Source organism: Balaenoptera acutorostrata, chromosome 19 (genome assembly GCF_949987535.1).
Source record: "Balaenoptera acutorostrata chromosome 19, mBalAcu1.1, whole genome shotgun sequence".
NCBI classification, from domain to species: domain Eukaryota; kingdom Metazoa; phylum Chordata; class Mammalia; order Artiodactyla; family Balaenopteridae; genus Balaenoptera; species Balaenoptera acutorostrata.
The window spans coordinates 65357565-65369081 of NC_080082.1; the positions used below are offsets into that span (position 1 = coordinate 65357565).

General features: G+C 48.0%; 1 protein-coding gene across 1 annotated transcript; it reads left to right on the forward strand.

Annotated features, from left to right (window-relative positions):
• The first annotated feature begins 1154 nt into the window (after nucleotides 1-1154).
• Nucleotides 1155-9081, forward strand: ZNF304 (zinc finger protein 304). Its single transcript, XM_007175442.2, has 3 exons — nucleotides 1155-1584; nucleotides 3190-3316; nucleotides 5196-9081. The coding sequence occupies exons 1-3, from the start codon at nucleotides 1552-1554 to the stop codon at nucleotides 7019-7021; spliced, it is 1986 nt and encodes a 661-aa protein (XP_007175504.2). The 5' UTR covers nucleotides 1155-1551; the 3' UTR covers nucleotides 7022-9081.
• Nucleotides 9082-11517: the final 2436 nt, after the last annotated feature.

Consider the following 11517-nt stretch of genomic DNA (forward strand, 5'->3'; position numbering starts at 1 on the left):
CTAAGAACAATTAGTCTTGATAGTTCTACGTTTTGAATCATATGGTCTGTAAAAATGCATCCCTTTGACAACAGACTTACTTGTAGTTTTTGAAAATTTCCTTCATCTAATGTTTTAAAAAAAAAGAATGAACCTACAGGTATACAGGTGTGCTCTATGCAAAATTTTTACCGTTATCTGTAACGCTACTTGCTGACTCAGGGAGTGATTGTATTTTCTATTTTAAAAAACGTGATCAGTGATTCTGCAAAGAGGGGCCTCTGACATACTCCTATAGCTGTATATGTGAGAACCTTGTGGAGATGATGAATAATAACAATAATAGCTTGTGTGTATTTAGCACCAGGCCTTGTGCTAAGCATGTTTCATCTCACTTCCTATGAGGTAGGTTGTAGTATTTTCCCATTTTAGTTGTCGTACTTTGGGGGAGGGAGGTGGTCATGACTTTTAATAAGAGCTCCCACCTCTGGGGGGTTTGTGTGTCGGAAGGTGTAGGTTGGATCCGAGAACTTGCATTTTCAGTAAGTTCACAAGTGCTGCTGACCCAATTTTGGGTGGCAAGGAATAGGAGGACCATATGTTATACTACCCGAAGACCGCAGGAGAGAGGGATATTAATTGTTCAATTTTTTTTTTTGGCCGGCCCGCGCGGCTTGCGGGATCTTAGTTCCCCCGACCAGGGGTCAAACCCGCGCCCCCTAACTGGAAGCGTGGAGTCCTAACCACTGGACCGCCAGGGAATTCCCTTCATCGTTCAATTTAAATCTCAGTCCCCAAAACTCGAGAGAGGTGAAGCAGTTCTCCCAGCATGAAAGAATGCTCCACCTGCTGGAGACGGCGGAGGACGCGGCGTTGTCACAGGTGACCACGGGAATCTGGGCGCGTCGCCTTTAAGAGGAGCTCTGGCCCTCCGCGACCAAATTTCTCGCCAACCTTCCTCCCTCCACCTAACTCCGCACCGCTGTCGGGGAGAGCCGGAAAAGGGACCCTTATCTGGTTGGATGGAAGACACAAACTCCTTTACCCAGAAGTCTGTGCCCGGCGCATCCGTGCTGCGCCAATGACAGTCCGGGAGATGGGCGTTTCCTGCCGCCCTTGCCGGCAGGGGCGGGACTTCCGGCGTCGCGGCCGTGACGTTTTCTGCTTGCGCCGGGGCTGTCTAGAGTGGCTGTGGAGGTTGGGAGGCCTGGCTGGGGTCCGCCTTCCGTGCGGCTCTTCGGAATCGAACAGGGAAGGACAGTAGAAAGGATAGGACCTCCCTTCGCGTCGTTGTTAGGCTCCATGGTCCCCGTCGTGGGACGGGCCGCCTTGCGCGGAGGTGTCAGCCGGGGCTGCGCTCTTCCCGAGGCCTTCACACCCGCCCTCCGTCCTCGTCCGCTTCCGGAGGCGGCACCCTGAGCCTGAGCGCCTTATTACAAGGGGGAGCCTGGGGCTCGGAGTGCGACAGTCGTCCCGAGGCCACTCCGCCCAGTGTGGGGTGGGGGTTCGGCTGCTCCCGCAGAGCCCGCTCCAGTCGCCAGCTTCTCGACCCTATTCTGCTCAGAGGATCCAATGGCGGCCGCGGCGCTTATGGACCGGGCTCAGGTGAGTGGAGGGTCCCTCAAGCCCTCACCGCCTCAGGTGTAGGGGATGGTGTGTTCTAGGGCTTTCAACACTTCGCCTTCATCCCTCCCTTCTCTTGAGTATAAAGGCGGTGAAGGGCGGTCCTTGACGGTGGATATGTGGCGAGGTTCCCATTCCCAGTGTTGATGGGATGAGGCGTGAAATGGTTTCCAAGGCCCAGGAGCCAACTGGTACAAACACTTGGAGGTGAGAATGAATTAGGAGTGTTCAGGAAACCGCAGGTCTCTGTTATGTTTGGTGAGAATAGAGAGCAGGCAGTCAGGGATCAGGCCTGGAATGGCAACCTGAGGAGCTGGGCCTCTTTTCTGATGGTGGCGGGAGCCATGGAAGGTTTGTAACAGAGAAGGGAGGTGATCTGACATCGGTGTTAACAGGCTTCCTCTTGTAGCAGAGTGGAAAGATTGGGGAAGCCTGAGGGTGGGCAGGGAGACCAGGATGGAGTCTACTGCAATAGTCCAGGTGAGTGTTGATGGTGGGTGGACCAAAGTGGTGGCAGTGGAGGTTAGAGAGGTGTATGGATTTTGTATATGTTTTTAAACTAGGGTCGTTGGAGATTTTCTGATGAGACATAGTGAGATTCTGGGACTCTTCACCTGTCCCTCCCCCTGCACTTGAGTCTGGGGCCCTTAAAGGAGGGTCCTTTCTAGCCCAGTATCCTGAATCTAAGCCAACAGTTAAATGAAGAGGTTCCTGCTTCTGGTAGCTAATGGGATGAGGACTGCAAGGGTGTATTATACCCAGGAACAGCATGTGCAAATGCTTGGAGGTAAGATTGAGTTGGGAGTCCTCAAGGAACCACAGGTTTTCATTATGTCTGTTGGGAAAAGGGCCAGGAGTCAGACAAGAATGGCAGGCTGAGGAGCTGGGCTTCTATTCTGAGGGTGTTGAAAGACATTGAAGATTTGGAGTAGAAGAGACATGCTCTGAATCGGATCTTAACAGGCTCTCTCTGGCTGCTGTCTAATTGAGAATGGAGTGTGGGTATGAGGGAGGAGCTTACTGCAATAGTCCACATAAGTGTTGATGGTGGCAAAGAAAGTGGAAACTGGGCCCTCAGGACTTGGCATCTTGCTCAGGCACTTGGGTGGCAGTGGTGCCTGTCATAAAGACATGAGTACTTCCTGGATACTGTATGCAGAGTGGCTTCAGGAGTGGGGGTTGCCTTGGAGGTGCATATGGTGTGGGTCAGAAGGTTGTCAGTGTTAATGGAGTGTGGTCCCAGATATGAGGAAAGTGTGGTTCAGAGTGATACATGTTGGGAGGAGTGTGACCTGATGGTCTTAAAGTTGTTTCTGGGTGGCATGTTCTTGAGGATGCCAGCAGGAGAGTGTTTGGTGCCCTTCATGCAAGACCCATAGCTTATATAATATATTTCTGCCGACCTGCCTGGTTCTGCTCTGGGCTGCACACAGCGATCAGAGGGACAGGAGCGAGCAGGCAATAGTGGTGTCAAGGCCTAGTATCGCCTCTGAATTGGGAGGCTGGGGAGGACCAGGGGGTGGGTAGGTTAATGGGTAGACTGGGGAGTCCTGTTGTCTGTGGGCTCAATTGTCCCCATTGTGGCAGGGCTGTGTGACCTTCGAGGATGTGTTCGTGTACTTCTCCCGGGAGGAGTGGGAGGTCCTTGAGGAAGCTCAGAGACTCCTGTACCGTGACGTGATGCTGGAGAACTTTGCACTTGTGGCCTCTCTGGGTAAGTCCCTGTTTCAGTTATCTATTGGTACATGGCAAATTACTCCAAAAATTAGTGACTTAAAACAATTAAAATGCGTTATCTAAGTTTCAGTGCATCAGGAACCTCGCTCGTCACAGCTTACCTGGGTGCTTTTGGCTCAGGGTCTCTCATGAGGTTTCAGTCAAGCTGTCAGCCAAACCTGTGTTCTCATCTGAAGGCCATTCTCAGGAAGAATCCACTTACAAACTCACTCATGTTTTGTGTTTCCAAGATGTAGTTTCTTGCAGCTTGTTGACCTGTGAGCGTTAGTTCCTCAGTGGCTGTTGGTCAGAGGCCTCCCTCGGTTCCTTGTCATGGTGGCCTTTCTGTAGTGCACCTCATAACATGTAAGGTGCCTTTTCTGAGCAAGGGAGCAAGCGAGAATGTCCAGGATGATAGCTGGTCTTTTTGTAACCTGACCTGGAGAAAATGATCTCATCATTTTTGCCCTATTCTGTTCCTTAGAAATGGGTCAATCAGTGCCGCCTACAGTCAAGGGAAGCGGCCTACACAGGCGGGAATACTGGGAGGTAGGCATTCTTGGGGGCCATCGGAGAAGCTGCCTTCCACAGGCCCCCATGCCCGCTCCAGTGTCCTTGGGGTTTGCTTTTTCCCCACTTCCCTTGGGGCAGCTCTTTCAGTCCAGCCAGATCAGTGACTCTTCTTCTTCCTTTCTTTGGTTCCCAGAGTAGGCGCTGTGGGTGCCGAGGCTGGGCCGTGTGTGGTGTCCCCTCCCTCGCTGAGCAGTCCCGACACCTATGCCCAAAGCCTTTCAGGATCGGGTTAGGAGTTCAGGGCTCTTTCAGTCTGCTTCACAGATTCTGCCTGGCTTGGGCACTTCCAGATCCATGATGCCTCTGCGTCCATGTTCTGCCCCTATCCTCTGGCTGAGATTTCCTGGGGCATGACTATGCCAGGAATTGTAGGTACTGACATGGTCACTGCTTGTGGCAGGCACAGGGATGTCCCGCCAAATCCTCCTTCAGGTTTTTCTCTCTCTCCTTTTTTAAAAACATTTTCTCTTCTTCTCTGTGGAATGGGTCTATCTGGGCCACCCATCTGCCCTATGATTTCTTTACAACTTCCATCTTCCTGATCACATGTAGTTGCCCAGGTGGAGAGGGACAGGAAGCCTCGGGTGCCTGACAGGGAGCCCTGACTCCAGCCACAGTGAGAGAGGCCAGAGAGGGCCTGGCCCTGCCGCATGGGAGCTGAAAGAGAGCCATCTTAGGGCTGGGTTCACATCGTACCGTCAGCCTGCTTTGTGTTCACCAGTGTTTTCTTGCCAAGGCACATAGCAGTACCTCACTTCTCCCTTTCCTTCCCCATTCTCGGCACTTGACGTTTCTCTTCTGTCTTCCATCCCTTGGCTGTTTCCCCACCTCTCTGGCCTCCATGTCTCTCACTCATTCTCCTCTTCTCCGTCCGCAGTGCTCTGCAACATTGGCTACTATAATGTGTCATGAGTTGTGCACGTATCCGTACGTAGTCCTTAAGAACCAGCTACTTACTTGCAATCAGATTTTCCTGGGCCTGGACATAGATTTCTGCACAGAGCTCACCTGACACAAGCAGCCGAGGCCCTGCTGAAACGCTTTTGTAGAGGAGTGAATTGGAGACCTCGCCTCTACTTCCAGTACTGTCCAACATCATTGTGTCTTTACCCATCGTTAGAGTTCCTTCGTACTGTGACCTTTAGAGGCCCAAGACCAACAGTGGGCCCTTCCTGATCCTGGCTCCCTCATCCTGCCAAAAGCCAGTGGACTCATTCATTGGTGTGTCACACATACATATGTGATGGAGTTGCTGCTTCCCACCAAAGTCAACATGTCCTTCACTAGCATTTCTTTGCTTTCAGGTTGTTGGTGTGAATCAGACAATGAGGAGGCCCCTTCTGAGCAGAGCGTTTTTGTAGAAGGAGTGTCAGAGGTCAGGACTCCTGAGTCATGTCCATTTATCCAGAAAGCCCAGCCGTGTGAGATATGTGACCCACTCTTGAAAGACATTTTGCACCTGGCTGAACACCAGGGATCATGCCCTGCACAGAAACGGTACACATGTGACCCCTGTGGGCGAGGATTCCTGTTCAATGAAAATTTTTATCAGCACCAGAAGCAATATAGTGGGAAGAATCCTGTCAGAAGGGGTGATGATGGGGCCTCACTTGTGAAGAGCTGTGCTGTCCACATGTTAGGGAGACCTTTTACTTGCAGGGAGGAAGGGATGGACTTGCCGGATAGCTCTGGCCTGTTGCAGTACCAAAGCACTTACAATGGAATGAGTCCATGCAGAAGGGCTGAGTTCATGGAGCCTTTTCCACAAAGCTCCAGACTCGGGCGACACCAGGGAGACCATGATGAACTGATGCTTCTCAATTGCAGTGACAATGGAAAAGCCTTCCTGAACACCTTCACTCTCCTTGACAACCAGATAACTCAGGCTGAATTGCGAGCTTTTAGGTGCCTACCATGTGGAAATCTGTCCAAGGAGAAATCAGTTCTTATTCATCACACAAAAATTCATGGTGTAGAAACATCACATGTGTGTAGGGAATGTGGAAAGGCCTTCATTCACCTGTCTCACCTAAAAACCCACCAGAAATTTCACAATGGAAAAAGACAATATACATGCAGTGAATGTGGGAAGGCCTTCAGCCGCAAAGACACGCTTGTACAGCACCAGAGAGTCCACACTGGAGAAAGGTCTTATGACTGCAGCGAATGTGGAAAAGCCTACAGCAGAAGCTCCCACCTTGTTCAGCACCAGAGAATTCACACCGGAGAAAGGCCTTATAAGTGCAGTGAATGTGGAAAAGCCTTTAGCCGTAAAGACACACTTGTTCAGCACCAGAGATTTCATACTGGAGAAAGGCCTTATGAGTGCAGTGAATGTGGGAAATTCTTTAGCCAAAGCTCTCACCTTATTGAGCACTGGAGAATTCACACTGGGGCAAGGCCTTACGAGTGCATAGAATGTGGAAAATTCTTTAGCCATAACTCCAGCCTCATTAAACATAGGAGAGTCCACACAGGAGCAAGGTCTTATGTGTGTGGCAAATGTGGGAAGGCTTTTGGCTGCAAAGACACACTTGTTCAGCACCAGATAATTCACACTGGAGCAAGGCCTTATGAGTGCAGCGAGTGTGGAAAGGCCTTCAGCCGTAAAGACACGCTTGTACAGCACCGGAAAATCCACACCGGAGAAAGGCCTTATGAGTGTGGCGAATGTGGAAAATTCTTTAGCCATAGCTCCAACCTCATTGTGCATCAGAGAATTCACACTGGAGCGAAGCCTTATGAGTGCAGTGAATGTGGGAAATGCTTTAGCCACAACTCCAGCCTCATTCTACACCAGAGGGTTCACAGTGGAGCAAGGCCTTATGTGTGTAGTGAATGTGGAAAAGCCTACATTAGTAGCTCCCACCTTGTTCAGCACAAGAAAGTTCACACTGGAGCGAGGCCTTATGAGTGCAGTGAATGTGGGAAATTCTTTAGCCGCAATTCTAGCCTCATCCTTCACCAGAGGGTTCACACTGGAGAGAAGCCTTACGTGTGCAGTGAATGTGGGAAAGCCTATAGCAGAAGCTCCCATCTTGTTCGGCACCAGAAAGTTCACACGGGCGAAGGGCCTCATGAATGCAACAGCTTTGATGGCCCTTCAGCTGCATCTGTTACACTTGTTTAGCAGCCAGAAAGTTCACACTAGAGAAAGGCCTTATGAATGCAGAAAATGTGCTGTATCCTTGTTCAAGGTATGAGGACTCACACCAGAGAAGAGCTCTGTGAGTGCCCTTTGTGAGGGAGCCAGCAGGTCAACCTTGTACAATCGTACATCCACCCCGGGGAGATTCCCGACAAGTACCACGTAGGTGAGAAGCTCTCATGAGGTGCATTGCACTTCCTCAACTGTCCAGGGCTCTTGTCAGTTATATCACTGCCAGTGCCTGTGGTGGAAGCCATCTCATTGCTGTTAAGTTCCCACAGTGTCTGTCAGTTACTCCAATATGCTCAGGAAAGGTGGACCCCTGTGCTGTCTCTCCTGATCCCTCGAGGGGATCGTGAATGTTCTGAGCACACTGAAGGTCCTCATTTCCACCACCAGGACTGGGTACTGAGTGACCATGATCTAGCTCTGGCCGAAAGGATCTGAACTGGAGTCTCCTGGGGATTTCCAGACAAGATTTCTCTTCTTCCTTGACAATGTTGACTGTCACATGATAGCTGTGACTTATTTATCTTGCTCCCAAGTCACCCAACTTTGGAAATCCCTGCCCCATGCTACTCTAGTTTGTGCAGTGATAAAGGCCTGCTGTGGCAGTCTTTACTCACGGGAGGTCAGTTCACTGTGTCTAATGGATTGAGAAAAAATTGGGTTTTGCCAACATGAAGGGAGGAACACCTTATGTTGACACCAACGGTATGTGCTTCAGAAGGGACAGCAGGGTGGTAGAGAACAGCTCTCAGTCTAGTCTGGCCTAGTTTGCATTGTTGCCCAAGGCTTGCTAGAAAAGTCTGAAGAGCTTTGTGCACCTAATCCTGTGGCCTAGAAGTCAGGATTTCCTGTGAGCCCACAGTTCATTCTGAGGAGGGCACAGTTGGTGTGGAAATCTCCAGTGCTTGTGGAAGCAACATGAATTGGGTCCTTTGTTCCTAGGGAATGTCCCATATTCCTCAGCACTTTTGAGGGATTTCTGTCTCCTGGACCTATACAGGAGCCAGTCCCTGATGTCCAGAATCCCATAGGCAACTATCATTGACTGGAAGGCTTTAGCCCTTTAGAGCAAGGTAGGAATCATAGTTAGTACAGAAACACTGAGATAATGGAGTGGGGATGACTGTGGCTAGTGAGAGGATGTGTGTCTGTTCTAATAGTGGCATCTATAAACGTCCATGCGATTTTGGCTGTATGGCATGAAAGTGTACAGAAATTCTCAGGACCTTCAGACATCTGAGTCTCCTGTGGCCAATGCACTGTCACAGTAAATAATCTAAACGTTTGTGGATTCCTGTACCTCCCTGGGCTGTTGACGTTATGGCCATCACTGCACAGGCAGGAACCCCAGCACTGATGAGAGATCCAGGAATCAGGCTTCTCTGACCCAGCCAACATTTCTAGTGACTGAAGTGGACGTGGACTTCATTGCTGATACTGAGGCAGGGCTCATCCCCCTAAACTGTGGGGAGAGGGATATGCTAGAACCAGAACAGTTGGCAGATGTGACTTTCCAAGAGGAATGGTAAATATGGATTTTCATAGGGAACATTTAGTTCTTAACATCTTCATTAAGGTATGGTGACATGAAATAAACTGAATATATGAAGTGTAAAACATGTTATGTTTCACCATGTGTAAATACTGATGAGACCACACCATCAAGATAATGGAGATATCCCACACAACCAAAAGATTCCTTGTGTCCCTTTATAATCCTTTCCTCCCAGTCCTTTCTGGCCCCCTTTCCCACAATTCACAAGTAATAGCAAGCATTTTCTAGAATTTCATATAAATAGAATCATATGGTATATACTTTCTGGGGAGTGGGGACTCTGGCATTTTTCAATAACCGTAACTATTTTGAGATTAAGCCATCTTGTTGCATGTATTAATTGTTCATTTGTATTGTTGAGTATTATTCCATTGTATGGATATACCACAGTTGTTTTTTTATCCATTTGCCTGTTAGTGGATGTTTGGGTTATTTCCAGTTTTTGGCTGTTACAAATAAAGCTGCTGTGAAGATTTGCGTATAAGTTATCACTGAATAACATTCCATTGTATGGATGTAACAGTTTGCTTATCCATTCACTGGCTGAAGGACATCTTGATTGCTTCCAAGTTTTGGCAGTTATGAATAAACCTGCAATATGCATTGTGTGTAGGAGGACATAAGTTTGTAGACATAAGATTTCAGTTTGTTTGGTTTCAAGCCAAGGCATGATTTGCTGGGTCATATAGTAAGAGTATATTTAGTTTTGTAAGAAACTGTCTTCCATAGTGGCTGTATCATTTTGCATTCCCACGAGCAGTAGGTGAGAGTTCTGTTGCTCCATGCCCGTCAGCATTTGGTGTTGTCAGTGTTTTCGATTTTTGCCATTCACATAGGTGTGTAGTAACAGTATGTTTTTGTTGCTTTAATTTGCAATTCCCTAATGACATGATGAATATCTTTTCATGTTCTTTTAACAGTGTCTTTTGCAGAGCAGAACTTTTAAATTTTAGTCAAGTCCAAAATACTCGGTTTTTCTTTCATGGATTGTGGTTTGGTGTTGTATCTAAAAACTCATTGCCAAACCCAAGGTCTTCATTGTCTCCTGTGTTATCTTCTAGGTGTTCTATAGTTTTTTATTTAGGTTTATTATCCATTTTTTGAAAATATTTGTGAAAGGTGTAAGATCTGTGTCTGGGTCACTTTTTTAAAGCCCCATGTGTTGAAAAGACTATCCTTTCTCCATTCCTTTGCCTTTGCTCCCTTTTCAAAGATCACTTGACTATATTAGCGTGGATGTATTTCTAGACTCTCTGTTCCAGTTTTCTTCATTTATTGTGATAATCATTGTGTGGCTGTGGGGGTTTTTTTTCTTGTTGCCTTTTATTTTATTTACATGGTTTATTCCATTAATTGATATTCAAATGTTAAGCCAGCCTTGCCTTTCCTGGGACAAATCCCACTGGATCATGTTGTATAATCCTTTGTATATGTTGCCGAGACAGTTTTCTGATACTTTGTTAATGTATTTTACATCTATATAGATGAATGATAATGAGTTTGTAGATTTGTTTTCTTCTGATACCTCTGTATCACAGGGGTCCCCAACCCCCGGGCCATGGACTGGTACTGGTCCGTGTCCTATTAGGAACCGGGCTGCACAGCAGGAGGTGAGCTGCGGGAGGGCAGCCGGGGAGCGAAGCTTCATCTGCTGCTGCTCCCCATGGCTCGCGTTACCGCCTGAACCACCGCCCCCCACAACCCTCCCACCCGGTCCACTGGAAAATTGTCTTCTGCGAAACCAGTCTCTGGTGCCAGAAAGGTTGGGGACTGCTGCTGTATCACAGTAATTCTGACTCATAGAATAAGTTGGGAAGTGTTTCCTCCTCTATTTTCTGGAAGAGTTTTTGAAGGATCAGTGATATTTCTTTTTTAAATGCTTGCTGGAATTCCTTAGTGAAGGCACCTGAGCCTGGAATTTTCTTGTGAGAAGATTTTCAATAAAAACTACTTAGTATAGTGCTATATACATTCTCTACTTATGTCAGATTTGATCATTGGTGTCTTTTAGGAATTTGTCCATTTTAACTAAATTGTCTGATTTGGGAGGAATAGGATTGTTTATAATATTCCCTTATGATACTTTTAATTTCTGTAGGGTCAATAGTGTCTTCATTCCTGACTTTGTTAGTTTGTTGTCTTCTTTTTTTGTGAGCCAACCTAGAGTTTTGTCAATTTTGTTGATCTTTTGAAACAACCAACTTTTTTTCTTTCATTGATTGATTGATTGATTGATTGATTGATTTATGGCTGTGTTGGGTCTTCGTTTCTGTGCAAGGGCTTTCTCCAGTTGCGGCAAGCGGGGGCCACTCTTCATCGCGGTGCGCAGGCCTCTCACTATCGCAGCCTCTCTTGTTGCAGAGCACAGGCTCCAGACGTGCAGGCTCAGCAATTGTGGCTCACGGGCCTAGTCGCTCCGCAGCATGTGGGATCTTCCCAGACCAGGGCTCGAACCAGTGTCCCCTGCATTGGCAGGCAGATTCTCAACCACTGCGCCACCAGGGAAGCCCTCTTTCATTGATTTTTAAAAAATTTTTTTCTGTTTTCTGTTTCTTTTTTTTTTTTTAATTTATTTATTTATTTATTTATTTATGGCTGCATTGGGTCTTCGTTTCTGTGCGAGGGCTTTCTCTTGCTGTGGCAAGCGGGGGCCACTCCTCATCGCGGTGCGCTGGCCTCTCACTATCGCGGCCTCTCCCGTTGCGGAGCACAGGCTCCAGACGCGCAGGCTCAGCAATTGTGGCTCACGGGCCTAGTCGCTCCGCGGCACGCGGGATCCTCCCAGACCAGGGCTCGAACCCGTGTCCCCTGCATTGGCAGGCAGATTCCCAACCACTGCGCCACCAGGGAAGCCCTCTTTCATTGATTTTTTTTTTTTTTTAATGATCTTGAATCAGATGCGTATGTTTGATTG

Excerpts from the sequence above, each read along its gene's own strand:
- ZNF304 (XM_007175442.2), top strand. The coding sequence starts at position 1,552 with ATGGCGGCCGCGGCGCTTATGGACCGGGCTCAG. Across the intron at positions 1,585-3,189 it reads CGCTTATGGACCGGGCTCAG|GGCTGTGTGACCTTCGAGGA; the intron begins GTGAGTGGAGGG and ends CCATTGTGGCAG. Across the intron at positions 3,317-5,195 it reads TGCACTTGTGGCCTCTCTGG|GTTGTTGGTGTGAATCAGAC; the intron begins GTAAGTCCCTGT and ends CTTTGCTTTCAG.